The 17,975-nt window shown below is 41.0% G+C and overlaps 1 protein-coding gene across 2 annotated transcripts; it reads left to right on the forward strand.

Annotated features, from left to right (window-relative positions):
- Positions 1-5,223: 5,223 nt before the first annotated feature.
- On the forward strand, positions 5,224-17,608 carry LOC121862059 (zinc finger protein OZF-like). Of its 2 annotated transcripts, none has more exons than XM_042359990.1 (2): positions 5,224-5,494; positions 15,063-17,608. In XM_042359990.1, exon 2 carries the CDS (start codon positions 15,982-15,984, stop codon positions 17,323-17,325), a length of 1,344 nt encoding a protein of 447 aa, XP_042215924.1. In that variant the 5' UTR covers positions 5,224-5,494; positions 15,063-15,981; the 3' UTR covers positions 17,326-17,608. The 2 variants fall into 2 exon arrangements, with proteins under 2 accessions (XP_042215924.1, XP_042215925.1); XM_042359991.1 differs by having other exon boundaries at positions 5,229-5,294.
- Positions 17,609-17,975: the final 367 nt, after the last annotated feature.

Here is a 17,975-nt window from a genome sequence, read left to right on the forward strand (position 1 = left end):
AAAAGCAGAGATGGCCCTGGAGCGTTCAGTCAGTCTTATCTGGTAGTAGCCCTGGAGGAGATCCAACTTGGTCACGTACCTTGCCTGTCCAAGATCGTCGATCACGTCGTCGATGCGTGGCAAGGGATAACCATCGGGTTCAGTGACAGCATTCACCTTGCGATAATCCACACACAGCCGCATTGACCCATTCGGCTTTGGAACTAGAACAACAGGGGATGCCCATGGACTGATGCTGGGTTCGACGAGGCCTAGCTCTTGAAGACGCTGTACCTCGGCTCGCACACACTCCCGCTTGAAGGCATTAAGACGGTAGGGACGCTGTCGGATTGGCTTGGCTCCCCTGGTCTCAACGTCATGCTCCAGCACTGAACAAGAGAGTGGGTAATCACCAACTATAATAAGATACTCCTGTAATAGAGACTTTATATTATTGGCTTGGTCACTAGAGAGATGACACAACTTAGCACTGGGGTCCTCCAAGATAGTCGATTTTCAACTTTTACACTAGACCCATTCATTATTTCAGAAAAACACTGATCTTTATCATCCTTACACTCTGGCACAATGATACAATTTGGCAAGGATTGATCAACACAAGCAACTGCTTTTCCCAGGTTTTCGTTACGAACATGATATGACTTTAAAAGATTGACATGGATAAGGCGTTTTTTCTTATGCCGTTCAGGGGTGCTAATCACATAATTCACTGACCCCTGTTTTTCTAGTACTTCATATGGACCACTGTATTTGGATTTAAAAGGGTGATCATGTAAGGGCAGGAAGGCCAACACCTGCTCCCCCACTTGGAATTCTCTAGGTTTTGCCTGATGGGCCTTATCAAAATGCAGTTTCATTTTCACCTGAGCACACCTTAAGTTGGACTGGGCAAGTTCTACAGCCAGACGCAACTTCTCCTTGAATTGGACCACATATGAAGCTAAGGGCGTCGCGCTCTGATCACTCAACCAACACTCTTTTAACACCTTAAGAGGCCCTCGCGCCTCATGTCCATAGACGAGCTGGAAGGGCGAGAATCCTAGCGACTCTTGTTTACTGTCCCGAACAGCAAACAAAAGCAGGTCAACTCCCTCGTCCCAATCCTTCCCAGTCTCCAGACAGAAGGTGCGCAACATGAGTTTTAGTGTCTGGTGAAACCTCTCTACCACCCCCTGTGACTGAGGGTGATAGGCCGAAGACCTCAACTGCCGGACTCCCAGGGTTTGCATTACCTGATTAAACAACCGGGAAGTAAAATTGGAACCCTGATCTGACTGCACCACTGTAGGAAGGCCTACTTGAGTGAAGAAGTGGGTTAAGGCTTTGATAACATTCTTCGCTGTGATGCGGCGCAAGGGAATGGCTTCAGGATAACGGGTTGCACAATCAATAATGGTTAGCAAGAACTGATGACCACGAGGGGTCTTAGGTAAGGGACCGACACAATCTATGACCACCTTACTAAAGGGCTCTTCGATGACTGGGATAGGCTGCAGAGGGAATGGTTTAACAATGGGGTTCGGTTTCCCCGCTACCTGACAATCATGGCAAGTGCGACAGTAAGAGCTGACGTCTTTCTTCATCCTAGGCCAAAAGAACTGGGATAAAATTTTTGCATAAGTCTTCCTAACTCCTAAATGACCACCCACCCCATCATGAGCGATACTAAGTATGTCCTGCCGCAAAGGTTTGGGAATAACAACTTGATGATGAACTAACCAAGGGTGATTGGCAGGAGAATTGGAGGGACGGAACTTCCGCATTAATACACCAGACCTAGTGTAGTAGCAATTTGATTCTTGCTCAGCTTCTGTCTCAGTGACTGACCTATTGAGAAAACCTACTAGCTCAGGATCCCCTGCTTGTAGCTCAATAAACTTACTCCTAGTGATGGGAGAGGAACCAAAACTAGTGACATCTGGGTTCCTATCTCCATCAGAACTACTCTGGAGGTTATCTGGTTGTGGGGAATCCTCAAAAAATTCACTGAGACCAAGATCAGTATGGTCCGGCTGAACAAGATTATCCTCGGACTTCTCACAGTCCTGGAGGGAAACTTCATCAACTTCACTAGTCTCTTCTACCTCTGTACTGCGGCTCATGCTACGGGTCACAGCACACGCAGGGAACAACCCTGGAAAGTCTACTTCTAACTGCACAGTATTATTCTCGGCAGTGGGACAAGATGAGATCACAACATTAGGGAACATCATGTCGCCAACGAGGTCATTTCCTATCAATAGAGAGACCCCTTCTACAGGTAAGCTATCTACTACTCCTAACGTGACATAGCCTGACTTTATGGATGACCGCAGGTACACTTGACAAAGGGGAATACGCGACCCACCGGTCAAACCGTTCACAAGCACCCAGCTACCAGTATAGCATGAATCCAGGAATGGAGCAGCTTCTTTAGTAACAAGAGATAAGGCTGAGCCTGTGTCTCTCAAGAGTTTAACAGAAATGGGTTGACTGAATTGATCCAAAGCTAAGGAACCAGGAGAACAAAATGGTTCAAAGGTTGATATCATAGAAGAGGGGGAAGCATTCAGGGCAACAGTCTGACTGAGGGCAGTGACACAGGGCTCCAATAATTTCTCCGATTGCTCGGCCACCCTGACCAAAAGAGCCGGGGATCCTTGGTGAGAGGAATTTCTTTTCTTTAACTTGAGACAGTCGCTGTTGACATGTCCTGGCTTCTTACAGTACCTGCAACTAGAGTTTCTCTCACCAGTAGGAGTAGATCAACCTGTCCCATGGACCATAGGCTCACCCGGGGTAGATGATGCAGAACCTGAGGGTCGGGTCGGTATGCCAAGAGGCAGGGACCCCGATGTAGATGTTGGTGTGGGCCGCTTGAAGGAAGTGAAGGACTGGGACATGGGAGCATAAGACCTGGAATTTACATTTCTATTAGTTAAGGAATAATGGTCAGCCACTGGACCAGCATCAGCCAGGGTACAGATACCTCTCTGATCCAAGTGTGCTCGAATGTCGCCTGGGATACACTTTCTAACCTCCTCTAGCAGGATTAGTTCAACAAGCTTGTCATGTTCTACATGGGCAGACTCACTTTCAATCCACCTCCGACAAAGAACCTGTTTCTGCCTGAAGAACTCCACAAATGTTTGTTTGTCAGTCTTCCGGCAGTTACGGAACTGTTGCCGGTAGGCTTCAGGAACAAGTTTATAAGCGCTCAAAACCGCAGACTTAACAAGGGCATAGTCTAGACATTGATCCTCAGAGAGGGCAGAAAACACATCTAATGCTTTACCAGTGAAAGATCTATAAATAAGTTGAGACCATTGAGAAACAGGCCACTTGTTAAGTCGGGCAATTTTCTCAAAAAGAGAGAAGAACTTGTCTGGTTCTTCCTCATTAAATTTAGGAACACTGTTGAGACATTTGTCTACACTGAATGTTGAAGTAATACTACCTTGAGCCAAACCTCGTTGTTTGAGAGTTTCCAGCTCCACCTCGAGTCTTTTGAGTTCAACTTGTAAGGCCAAATTACTTGGTGTAACAATTTCCTCTGAATTTCCCGACGGTTGGGCTATGATTTCATTGTCAATAAGGTAGTTGAGGACAGCCTCTTCTAACCTAGCCTTATTCATGGAAGAGCGGCCTTCTACTTCATAATAAGCAGCGAGGGATTGCCACTCTGCCTTAGTAAGCCCCTTCAGTACTTCGGCTGAAGGTGAAGCCAAAAAGCTTTCCAGGTCAAACATGTTGAATTCAAAATCGAGTAGCGAAAAAAAGTAACCGTGGCAGCTAAGCTAACTAGCTAGCTAATTAATAATATCAAAATGCAATAAACTGTGAAACACAGCAAGGGATTAACCAAACACCTGGTACACAAGATAAGGGTTAACTCACCAGTAGCTTAAGCAATAACAGGAGCAATATAAATGAACACTGTGAACACAGCAACTTGCATCCAAAAATACTTAGCGATGAAATAACACCTGGCGAGTAACAACACTTGATATGACACACCAATGGTTAGCTCCCGGACACAGGCCCCCACTTGTCGCGATCCCACTACCCTTTATACTTGGGGAGTGAATCCTACCCCAAGTTATTAACAAATAAAGGTACAAATAGGGAACACGGCAATAATTATCTCCACCAAAAACCTACTCAACTAAATGTACTTGAAAAAGTAATGTAACGACCACGGTCGTACACGTCAGTTAACGCCAAAATCAAATGATTCATATTACGCTCAATAGCCCACAAAACATGTACCTCTGCTTTTATTTTGAGTCCTCCATCTGAGGAGTCCGTTTTCTCGTCACTTCAAGACGCCTCAGTCCTCCGTTATCCCATTTTCTCTGACTTACTGAAACCAACCTCTCTATATAATGTATTTGAATGTGAGAGAGAACACCTTTGTTTTGAGTCAACTTAGATATGTCTGTTTACAGTTGGAACATTCAAGATCCATTGTGAGTGGTGTTGAACGCTTCAACTGTCCTTATTGTTAGTAAGACGTGTCAAGTAGGCGAGTGTTGAGTTTGCCAGTTAGAGTGGCGTATTTTAGGTCGTCCATGGGGATATCCATGGGTTTCTGATCGCTACTGAAGTTATATTGTTTTGTTGCCCCGACATCAGAGAATCTGATGTTCATAGTTTAGTTAGTGTCAGTTGTCTATTTAAGAAAGTCATTCATCTTCTGAACAGTTCCTGTCAAACTCAAAATTCTCCCAGATTTAACGGCCGTTTGACCGGGGATGTGGTTTGCGGTCAGGCCAATAGAGTTGCGAACGCATATATAACTTCAATTCACCTCTTTACTGACAAACTCAACCTCTGATTAAATCATAAATATAGATGTAGAAAATCTTCAGGGGTGAGTACAGACTAGTCTGTACTCACCCCTGAAGATGTGAATTACACGAAAGCGCTTGGGAACTTCGTGTTTCTTCTTTCCTTGTGGTTATCAGCATATATATATATATATATATATATATATATATATATATATATATATATATATATATATATATATATATATATATATATATATATATATATATATATATATATATTCTATCTATTTATATATATTAATCAGCTTAATTGTCTATATATCTATATACGGTATATATAAAGAGGGTAACATATGCTATTATCTGTACAGTTACCACCTAGGGTTAGGAGTAAATCTAGCGGGTTTTGGAGTCTCATTTAGCGGGAATGTAAACTTGTAGATGGCAACACTAGCTGATGCACAGGAACCATCTTACAAGTCACAACAAAGACGAGCCTGGCGGTACAAGTTGACCTACAAGGTTTATTTATTTATTAATATATATTACTTATAAGTTAACCGCCTATTGATATAAGCCGCCTGGGCGGTTGGTTTGTCCAGTGTTAGTACAGGAGGACACCTGTAGTGAGGATCATACAGGATAACACTTGTGTCCGGGCCAAGGAGGACACAGTGGTACAAGTTGACCGTCCAACTCTTACAACAAAACTCACAACACAGGTAACCAAAGTATTTGTTTACACAGTTGTGTTCCTGAAACAGTAACTTGAGGACATCTCAGCACACAAGATAGGTAATTTATAACAGTGAACATTTTGCCGTGACCAGCTAAGTTCCTACTAATGCTATTTTACCGTGAGTGCACTAGCCTCCGGCTCGGAAGTTAGGTAAACTTAGGCAGGTTTCTTTGGTTGGTTAGGTCAGGTTCTGGTAAATCTTTATAAGTGGATAACCATGGAATATTTGTGTTTTATCTTTGCAATTAACATTTTTATACAATCTTTAGACACTTTTCGGTAATTATATAGGACTAACCCGTGAGCGAAATTGATTGAAAACAATTTTAAAAACGCCGCATCTTCATTGTTATACTGTTGTACTTTGTGGAAAGATTAAAAAATGGATATTTTTAAAATAAACGCTATTTAACATTTGTGGGTTATGAAGAGCAGACCTAACCAAACAAACCTACCTAACCTTACCTAACTTCCCCGGTATATTAAACAGAAAGAACTTACTATGATATGGTAATTTTTGAGTAATTTTGTGGACTTGAGATGATGCGCTATAGAGCCCTAGCAGGTTAGTTTTCTATATTAACCAAGTTTTCTTCCAAAATGTTTCCCTCGCAAATGACCTAAAAATTACCTAACCTAACCTCATAACCGAGGGGCTCCGGTCCCCAGCCTATATAAGTCTTTTGCGAGGTCAAACGTCTTAGAAGAAAAGTCTTATAATTATAATTATATTCAATGGTTTTGTGAAAGTAAAATAGTACCCCAGTTCTATTAGGTTCTAGTAAATGTTGCTTCTTTAATAACAATAAGTTTCCATGCTCAACATAATATGGTTAAATATGTTTATAGCTACACAAACATCGTCTCACTGAGAAGTAAATGTCAAATGCCACCAGTCGCGGTCAGATATAGTTCTCCGTTGTTCCCCGGTAATGGATGATTAACCGATCAAAGCTCACTCCCGGTAAAATATCGTTAGTGGGAACTTAACGGTCACGGCAAAATATCCACCGACAATATATGAGGAAACTGCTCCCACCAGAAGGAGTTGTTCGATTCTGTTACCCGGTAAGTTTTTCCACAGATGTTCTTATCAGGCGACAACTGTTTATTTTAAGTATCAGTATTTAGTTTTTTCTCTCCCATCATAAATCACCTGTAATGGGCAGGGCATGAAGGATGAGGGAAATTGCAGGGTAAAGCACGATGGAAAAACTGATCATATAACACTAATGTGGTGTCTGTATGTGCTTTGTAAGTGAATAAATTATTTATTTACCGTAAATACTCTTAGAAAATTGTCCTAAGTCACCGCCTGTCATCTGTTTACAAGTGACCCGCTCGGTCCCAGCGTACTCTCATGTTAACAAAAAACCTAAAATTACAGCATGAGGCAGTAAATGACTGTGGCTTCTTTTTGTCATGAGAATAGTTTTTATGTATTTAGTTGTGTTTTACTCATATCTGACTAAATACACCCAAACAAATATTTACATAACTTCATCTTCTAAATCACTGTTCTAACCTAACCTAACCTAACCTAAGCTAACCTGAATTAAATTAAATATAAACCCCCCAAAAACCTGTTCTCATAACAAAAAGGAGCCATTGCAATTAAACGAATATTTACCCATGACGCATCAACAAAGTTGCTTTCATTGATACCACATATCAAAATATGTACTTTCTGTTTAATATGGTGGAGGCCCCCCCGACTTGGAAGTTATGCAAGGTGGTAAAGTTATTGTTTCGGTTATGTAGGACTCTGGTTGGTTAGGTCAGGTTCTATTTGGTTCTAGTAAATGTCGCCTCTTTTAAAAGTGCTTACTGTAACGATAAGAACTTCTGTGGAAAGATGAACGATCGAACAACTTCTTCTGGTGGTAGCGGTGTTCTCATACGTTACCTAAGGTAATAGTGGAGCTGATGGCTGACACCTGAAGGAGTTGTTGGATTTTGTTCATTTTTTACTCTGTTCTTTAGTTCATAAGAAGTAATAAAAATGATATGGCAATGCATAGAACCTATTTTAATTAGTTAATATTAGTACGTAGTTGCCAACACCTACTTAGATATTGTCTCCGGTAATTATTGACGAAATACTCGCCTCCGATTTTTTACAGAAAATTATTTTTAAAGTGCTGCAATTTCACTGTTTTGTAGTGAACATTATTGTAGTTTGGGCAAATGTGTTAAAAAGTGGTTATATCTAAATTAAACCTCACCTAAACTTAGTTGATAAGAAACACAAGCAGCAGAAGCATTGTTAGAAGACCTCACCAACCTAACCAAAGAAAGCTACCTAACCTTACCTAAATTCCTGGTGTAATTTTACATTTTTTGTAGACGTGAGAGAAGCCACCAGGACATACACTGATTGTAGGACAAAATTGAGCGTAGATTGGGGCACATTACCGATTTTATTGTTGCGCTTGATGTAGTGCCACTAATGCGAGCCTCGGGGCCTAATTATCTACCAAACAAAGCTTTTGCCCAAGAAATGAATATTATATCAGAACTGTCTGATGATAATATATTAAGAAAATAAATAAACTTCAAAACAAATAATGTCTCAGCAGTTATCTCGTCAGTATTAAAAAAAATTTATGTAGGCAGAAAGAAGAGACTAAAATAATTTATTCTATAGTGTTTCTGTTGGAAATTATATTTTTTCAGTATTTTTACCGAATAAATTACCAACAACATTAGTTGTTCAAAGTTGGAAGAGTTTTTAGTACATGCAGGTAAACCTTGATAAACAATGGGGGTTAGGTGCCTGAAAACCCATCGCTACTGAAGACCCATCACTAAGTGCAATATTGTAGACAGGGAGCATTGTAACATGGGGTTCAATGGGATATGTTCCCAGCCAGTCTCCAACACACCTACAGTGGTCCCTTGGTTAACGAACACAATTCGTTCCAGAGGGTCGTTCGTTAACCGAAAATTTCGGTAACCGAATCCATTGTTTCAATGGGATATTGGGTAATTGGTTCCAGCACACCGAAAATTACATACAAAGTAAAAAAAAATTCAGTAAAATACACTTACTTTGAGGTGTGTATGTAGAAGGTTCCTGGTTGATGATGATGATGGGAATTAGAAGTGGGAGTAGAGGCGAAGGGAGAAGAGAAGGAAGTGGGGGTTGAGGAGAAGCATTTTACTGCTTCTTGGAAGGCGAGTCACCTTCCATAATAATGTCAGGAACCTCTGGACTGACAGATTCTCCAACAGGAAAATCCTCTCTCCTTTTTGAAGTGGAAGGCTGAGGAGTAGCATCTTTCTTGAAGAAGGAGACCACTTTGTCCTCACCAGTACACAAAATAGGTTCTGTTGTTTCCACATCAGGATGCCTTGAAGCCAGTTTCCTGAATGTCTCCCAGTGGTGAACAACATCTTTTAATTCTGAAGAAGACATATGGTCATCACTTTCCCTTTCCTCCTCACCACTGTCTGTTTCTAACATCTCATCCAGTTGCTTCAAGTCTTCAGGAGTAAGTTCCTGCTCATGAGACATCACAAGCTCTTCAACATCATCCTCCTCCACTTCGAGTCCCATTGACTAACCAATGGACACAATCTCCTGGTCCAACTCCGCTTCTTCTTCAAAACCCTCAAAATCATGGACTGCTGATGGCCACAGTGCTTTCCATGCAGAATTGAGGTATCTAATGGAGACTTCTTGCCATGATGACACAATCAATTTTACAGCCTCCAGGATGTTGTATTGCATCTTCCAGAACTGTGACAGTGTTAGATCAGGATCAGTGGAAGTTGCCTGATGACACCTTCTGAACATTTTCTTCATGTACAGCTTCTTGAAGTTGCTGATTACATTCTGGTCCATTGGCTACATGATTGATGTAGTGCTGGGAGGCAAAAACAACACTTTGGCAAAGTCAAATCTAGCCTTCAAAGTGCTGGCAAGTTCAGGGTCATGACCAGGGGCATTATCCAGAAGGAGAAGAGCCTTTAAAGGGAGTTTATTGGTGGTTAGGCAGCTCTTGACAGAAGGGCAAAACACCTCAACTGCCCATTCATTAAAGAGCTGTCTTGTCACCCATGCCTTACGGTTGGACTTCCAATAAACTCCAAGTTGTCCTCTTTCCACCTTTTGTTGCTTGAACACCCTGGGGTTCTCATGAGTAGTATACATACATACCGTAGGCTTCAGTCGGAAATCCCCTAAAACATTGGCACCAAGTAATAGAGTGAGATGGTCCTTCATGGGTTTATGCCCCGGTAAAGAAGCTTCATCTCTGGTGATGAATGTGTTTTTGGGCATTTTCTTCCAGAACAGCCCGGTTTCATCCACATTGAACACTTGCTGTGGAAGATAATTCTCTTCATCCATCAGTACCTTGAACTCCACTACAATTTTTGCTGCTCCTTCTTTGTCTGCACTAGCAGCTTCACCATGCCTAACAACACTAAAAATGTCACTTCTTTTCTTGAATTTTTCGAACCAGCCCTTGCTGGCCCTAAACTCTTCAAACTCAGTTTCAGAAGAACTAGGTTGCTCTTCCTTCAAATGTTCGTATATTTCCCTGGCTCTTTCACAAATAAATTCAGTAGAAATTTAATCTTTGCTCATTTGTTTTTCCTTAGTCCAAATAAGAAGTAACCTCTCTGTTTCTGCAATTAATGATCTACCTTTAAACACACTGGTAGATTTATCTCTTACTTTCACTTCTTTAAATTTTTCTTTGTGCGCAAGAATTGTCGACACTGTTGATGCCGACATGCCATATTCTTTACTTAGTACATTTGTTCTAATGCCTTCTTCATGTTTCTTAATAATTTCCTGTTTCACTTGAATTGAAATTGCCTTTCTAGATTTCTTTGGACCCATGCTGGATGCACTACAGTAATTTCACCACTAAAATTTTAAGTTCACTAGCTGTAATAATAAGATTATTTTATTTAAACCAACACTGCGCTATATATATTATCAATATGTTAAATAAATTTCAGAATGACTAATAATTGTACTGTAAAAATGTAAAAATACTCTGTGTTCAAGAGACCCCCAAGCAAGATGTTTCCTCCACTGTACAGAGAGTTAAACAGACGCTTTGGTGGGTGAGTGAAGTGGCTGATGGGCGCACCAAAAACTAGTTCCCTGTACTTCATATATTATCAATATGTTAAATAAATGTTAAAATGACTAATAATTTTATTATAAAACTTGGAAAATATTAAAGAGCTCAACCTTCTTGATATTTACTCCTCTGGAAACGAATGTAAGCCTAGAACCGATTACTGTATTGGCGGACTAGCCTATCAGCTGATGCACAAGCCAAAACATGTTGACATGTTGTAGTAAGGATTTCATGAATCAAATTTTTTTTCGTTAACTGAATTGAAGATTCTTATGGAAGGTAATTCGTTAACCGAGGGACCACTGTACTCACATTTGTTAACCGAGGGACCACTGTACTCACATTCGTTAACCGAGGGACCACTGTACTCACATTTGTTAACCGAGGGACCACTGTACTCACATTTGTTAACCGAGGGACCACTGTACTCACATTTGTTAACCGAGGGACCACTGTACTCACATTTGTTAACCGAGGGACCACTGTACTCACATTCGTTAACCGAGGGACCACTGTACTCACATTTGTTAACCGAGGGACCACTGTACTCACATTTATCACCGACAAAAATATTCCTGCACTTATAAAATCAATAAGAAACAATTAAACAACACTCACGAATAATAAGCCTGGTCATACATCTTGAAGAATAAGCTTGGTCATACATCATGAAGAATATGCTTGGTCATACATCATGAAGAATAAGCTTGGTCATACATCATGAAGAATAAGCTTGGTCATACATCATGAAGAATAAGCTTGGTCATACATCATGAAGAATAAGCCTGGTCATACATCATGAAGAATAAGCCTGGTCATACATCATGAAGAATAAGCTTGGTCATACATCATGAAGAATATGTCTGGTCATACATCATCAATAATAAGCTTGGTCATACATCATGAAGAATAAGTTTTGTCGTACATCATGAATGATAAACCTGGTCATCATCACATGTCCCCTTTAAGGCTAAGGGGACTCTTGTAGTTGGAGTGGAGACGTCACTCTCTCTCTCCCACTTGTAGGTGGAGTGGAGACGCCACTCTCTCTCTCTCTCCCACTTGTAGGAGGAGTGGAGACGTCACTCTCTCTCTCTCCCACTTGTAGGAGGAGCGGAGACATTACTCTCTCTCCCACTTGTAGGTGGAGTGGAGACGTCACTCTCTCTCTCCCACTTGTAGGAGGAGCGGAGACATTACTCTCTCTCTCCCACTTGTAGGAGGAGTGGAGACGTCACTCTCTCTCTCTCCCACTTGTGGGGTGTGGTGGAGACGTCACTCACTCCCACACAGCCACTGGGGAGTCTCATGCTGCTTCACATTTCAAGCTTCACTTCAGAGACATGGTTGTCTTGGCCTATCGAGACATTTATCGGTTACACTGCTCACTTCAGTCACAGAAACAGAGCAAAGGATGAAAATGTAAAAACATTGATAGTAGCCGACACTTTTCACACCATTTTCAAAACAACAGTCACAAAAACACAGAAAATATCACTTCACAGTCACCATAATACGGTTCACTCTAAATGGTAGTGCTGTCCTCTCACTATAAGAAAAAATCCACTGATGATAAGTTCAATGTACGATGGTGACCGATAATCGTGGAGCCATGTGATGGTGGGGTTACAATAAACAAAGAACCAAGCACAGGGTTGTAGTGCGGGTTGAATGTGTGGCGGCGCACGGGTAGAGCTGACAAGTGAAGCAAGAGATGCGTGGTGCATAGTTAAATGTTGTTTCCTTACAAAAGTTACTGACTTGGCATAAAAAAATATCATTTGCTTTGCAAGACAGTTTAATTTCTGTGATTTTTTTTTTATCGTATACAGGTATAGCGAGATGGTCTTAATTCATGTCCATCACTAAAGTGTAATATCGCTGAACAAGATATCGTCTGTGAAGGTTTTCCTGTAGAAGGAAAATATGGGATAAAATACTAAAAATAAAACCAAACAAACCTTTGTAAACCTGACCTAACCTGACCTGACCTAACCTTTCCTAACAAAAAAAATGTTAAGAATGATTTTTGAGTTTACTACTTCTACTTTGCTGTCACTTGGAATGAAGTGTGATGATCATCCAGTTATGATACAGTGATATGAGAGTTTTAGGGATATCGCCTTCATTGGTGAGTTTTGAGGTGACTGAAGAGGGCGTTCACGGACTGACAGAGTTGTTCACAGAAGTTGCAAATGTGGAGGTTAAATCGTTGGGGAGCGTTAAATCAAGTGTGGGAGGGGCGGTGGAATTATCTTTCTGGCAATGGCACTTGTCTGCCTCTGTTTGCAGTCGGACTAACTCAAAAGTATTGACACCTTCTCGTTTGGTGCTCCTCGAAGCATTACGATGTGGAGTAATCGACTCCCAGGTGAGGGGGTCGATTTGGCACTTTTTCAGGTTTGTCTTAAGACTATCCTTATACCTTTTAAATTGCCTGCCGGCGTTACGTTTACTATTCCTTTGAGGACTGTAAAGTAGCTGCTTTGGCAGTCTACTGTCGTCCATGCTGGTAACATGGCCAGTCCAGCGTAGTTTTTCATGGATTATGGTAGCCTCGATGCTCCTACAGTTAGTGTCAGCAAGAATACTGGCATTTGTTCTCGGAGGATGGAACGTAGACTACGTTGGTGAAGGTTTTCAAGTGCCTTGAGGTGCCTCCTTTATGTCACCCATGTCTTGCTGCCATGCAGCAGGGTGGGGAGGACCTCTTCTCGATATATGTGGAAATTTGTAGACAATTTCAGCTCCCTACAGCTGAAGACATGGTTTTGGAGTCTGCCAAAGGCTTGAGATGCACATCTAATCAGATGCTGAACCTCTTCATCGATGTCCGCTGTGGTGGACAGGTGGGAGCCGAGATACCAAAAGTGGGTAACATTAGAGAGGGTAGTACTCTGTACTGTTAAGATGGATGGATGGTGGAGGTGTGTCTGAACCGAGGTAGGCTGTAAGAGAATCTGAGTCTTACGTACATTCACCTCGAGGCCAAAATGTGCATACTCATCTGCATAGGTGTTCAGGATCTCCTGTAGGTCGCGTTCAGTGTGAGCAACAAGGGTGAGGCCATCTGCTTACTAAAGTTCAGTAACTGAAGCTGCTGTTACCTTTGTTCTTGCCTGGATTCGTCTTATGTTGTAAAGACTCTTCATCCGGTACTCGATGTCCAGCTCGCCAACTAAATTGGCACTCGCACGAGTAAGGAAGGCAGCCAAGAAAATGGAAAAGAGAGTTGGTGCCAGTACACACCCTTGTTTAACCCCTGATTGGATGGGGAAGAACTCAGACTAGGTGCCATTGTGCAAGACATTGGCATTCATGCCATTGTGGAGGTGCCTCACAATGGCGATGAATTTTGGGGGGATCCAAACCGGCTGAGGGTCCACCAGAGGGCTTCCCTGTTGACTGAATTGAAGGCCTTGGTTTGGTTGATGAAAGCCATGTACAGGTCACGACACTGTTCTCTGCACGTTTCCTGTATCTGGAGGGCAGCAAAGATCATGTCAGTGGTGCCTCGTGATGGTCTAAAGTCACATTGAGATTCTGGGAGGAAGGTTTCTGCCTCAGGAAGAAGTTTGTTTAGGAGGACTCGGGCAATAATCTTGTCAGGTACGGACAGCAGCGAGAGCCCACGTTAGTTGCCACAGTCTGACCGATCTGCCTTGTAATTGGGGGATTTCCTCCTTTTCCCATATACGTATACTTCAGGAGAGAGTGGAGATGGCTGGTAAGTAGTGGACGTCCTGTTTTATACACCCACTCTGTGCTACACACACCAACACCACCCACACATCACACATACATGCCTACATCACACACACACTTTCCAACATCCACTCACACACACACACACACACACCCTACAACACCACCCACACACCTCTACACCACCCGCACACACCACACCTACATCACACACACACTTTCCAACATCCACTCACACACACACACACACACACCCTACAACACCACCCACACACCTCTACACCACCCGCACACACCCTATCAACCACCTAAGTTCCTCCCACTAGCCTCGTGGGCTGGCAGATACATTTCTATTTGTTTAATTTGGTTCTGAATCGCTCTACCCAATGTTTATTATAATGGGAAAATCTTTCCCATTAATGGGGGGGGGGGGTGAGATTTCCTACCATGGCCATGTGTACCAGAGGATTAACCAAACTGGGACCAACAATTATTTTCAACACTGGCTGCAGTCTTCTGAGAACGTCACTATAGGTCGGTGACCCCGTCCTACGAGAAAGCTAACCCTGTTGTTCGCCCTTTGCTGTTATCCCTCCTTTAGTGATCGTTTTTATTAACATTAGGTATTTCTGGAGTGCAACCTGTACTGGTGTTTTGTGTGTGGGTGAGGTGTATCTTCAGTTATTTAAAGGAAGTCTCTTACTTATATTATTTCACTAATATGTTCTTCTTTATTTTCCACAGATATGGAGTGAAAAAAACAAATGACAGTGGGAAGAGAAGCAGTAAATTGTGACAACACTGATTGCCATGGACAGCTGCTAGTTTATTGTGCACCCCATATGGGGTAGAGGTCACAAAGGGTGTTTATCAGATCCCAGTGACCAGGATATTGTGGCATTGACTGGAAAACAGTTTTCCAGTACATTATTTGTTTAGTTCAGTGCAGTACTATATAGAAGTTTACTGTTTGCACTTGTCTGCTTGCTTCAAATTCATCACCGAGTTCTTGCCTGTTTACAGTGTTTGGGTTCTGTTTGACAATCCTAGATTATAATCAACAGTGACTTTGTTGGTCACGAATTTAGGAAAGGTAGAACATTATGTTGGGTGTAGCTGTTAAGAACAGTGGACATAGACAAAGTATTATAAACTGAACGAAAGAATTACAAGTAGACAAGAAATTATTATTCTTTGTAGTATATCAGCCTGAGTATTATTGTTTACTGTACATCAGAGGAACTGTACATATAACAATAATGTACAATATATAATTTTTGTACACTTCCCTGTTGAGTGTTTTTATAGTGTATGTTGTAAGTCATAAACAGTGTTTGTTAATGACAAGTATAGTTATATGTGTAACTCATTCTTTACACCATTTTTCACATTTAGTTCAAAGAGGTATAGAGGAACCTTGTTAATAATGGTGTAGTCACATCACAAACTGGATCTTCCATCACACTTACCTCCTCACTGTCCTCCCATCTCAGCATCATTACATCAGTGTCAGTAAATCACATTCACTAATTGACTTATGTTTCAGTTTTCATTGTCAAATATAATTAACAGTAACAAGACATTAATAGTTCTTGTAGGAGGAAACAGTTTGCCAGTTAAGTGTCACTAAACCCTTTGAACACACAATACACATAGTTTGATAATGGAAGGTCACTCAGAGGAACAGTCAGAGTCTCCCAGAGAATTGTCTGTAAAATCACATCAAGTAACACATGTGAAAGATCATACAGGAGAGAAGCCATTTGAGTGTTCAGAATGTTTTAAAGGTTTTAAAAGACAATGTGATTTAGTGAGACATGTGAAAGTTCATACAGTAGAAAAGCCATTTCAATGCTTAGAATGTTTAAAAGGCTTTTCACAAGCAAGTCACTTAAAAGCACATATGAGAAGTCATACAGGAGAGAAGCCATTTGAGTGTTCAGAATGTTTTAAAGGTTTTAAAACACAACGTGATTTAGTGAGACATGTGAAAGTTCATACAGTAGAAAAGCCATTTCAATGCTTAGAATGTTTTAAAGGCTTTTCACAAGCAAGTCACTTAAAAGCACATATGAGAAGTCATACAAGAGAGAAGCCATTTGAGTGTTCAGAATGTTTTAAAGGTTTTAAAACACAACGTGATTTAGTGAGACATGTGAAAGTTCATACAGTAGAAAAGCCATTTCAATGCTTAGAATGTTTTAAAGGCTTTTTACAAGCAAGTCACTTAAAAGCACATATGAGAAGTCATACAGGCGAGAAGCCATTTGAGTGTTCAGAATGTTTTAAAGGCTTTGCACAAGGAAGTCACTTAAAACAACATATGAGAAGTCATACAGGAGAGAAGCCATATGAGTGTTCAGAATGTTTTAAAAGCTTTTCACAAGGAAGTCACTTAAAAGCACATAAGAGAATTCATACAGGAGAGAAACCTTATCAGTGTTCAGAGTGTTTAAGACATTTTTCAGATAAATCCTCTTTCATAAAACATAAGAGAATTCATACAGGAGAGAAGCCTTATGAGTGTTCAGAATGTTATATAAGGTTTTTGCATAAGAGTTCTTTCATAAGACATCAAAAAGTTCATACAGGAGAGAAACCTTATCAGTGTTCAGAATGTCATCAAGTCTTTTCTGAAAGTTATCTTCTAGAAAGACACAACAAAGCTCACACAGAAAAACCTTTCCACTGTGTAAGATGCATGAAAGACTTTAAAGAGAAAGAGAGCTTAATATTACATGTAGAGAGATGTTACCAGACTGACCAAGTGGTCAATTCTAATCACTATGAAGGTGAAAGTTGCCAGGATTTGCACCATGACTTGAGCTTGTCTTGCCAACCAACAGTGGAGATGTGTGTTTCTGAAGGAGTGAAAAAGGAAACTAATTATGATCCACTCTCAGTCATTTGTGAGACAGAAGCTTCACCAGGGCCTGAGATAATTGACCAATCTTCTTTAAAGATGGAGTGCCTGGAAGAACTAGAATTTGTTAAGGAAGAATTCTGAAACTGTTATTGTGAAATATTTATGGTTTTAACAAAGAGTAAAGTTTATATAATGCTCACGTAGGGCTGAAAGTTTGTAGTAAGTGTAATCAATAGTAACAGGTGTACTGTATTGGTAAATAATTAATGTATCACTTTATATAACTATCAGTAATGTGAGGGTAGATGGTACTGTATACAACACACTACAGGTATACCTGACATACATGGTACAGGTATACAACACACTACAGGTATACCTGACATACATGGTACAGGTATACCTGACATATGGTACAGGTATACAACACACTACAGGTATACCTGACATACATGGTACAGGTATACAACACACTACAGGTATACCTGACATACATGGTACAGGTATACAACACACTACAGGTATACCTGACATACATGGTACAGGTATACCTGACATATGGTACAGGTATACAACACACTACAGGTATACCTGACATACATGGTACAGGTATACAACACACTACAGGTATACCTGACATACATGGTACAGGTATACAACACACTACAGGTATACCTGACATACATGGTACAGGTATACCTGACACAGGTATACAACACACTACAGGTATACCTGACGTACATGGTACAGGTACTGTATACAACACACTACAGGTATACCTGACATACATG

The sequence above is a fragment of the Homarus americanus genome, unplaced genomic scaffold (genome assembly GCF_018991925.1).
Source record: "Homarus americanus isolate GMGI-L3 unplaced genomic scaffold, GMGI_Hamer_2.0 scaffold25013, whole genome shotgun sequence".
Classification (NCBI taxonomy): Eukaryota; Metazoa; Arthropoda; class Malacostraca; order Decapoda; family Nephropidae; genus Homarus; species Homarus americanus.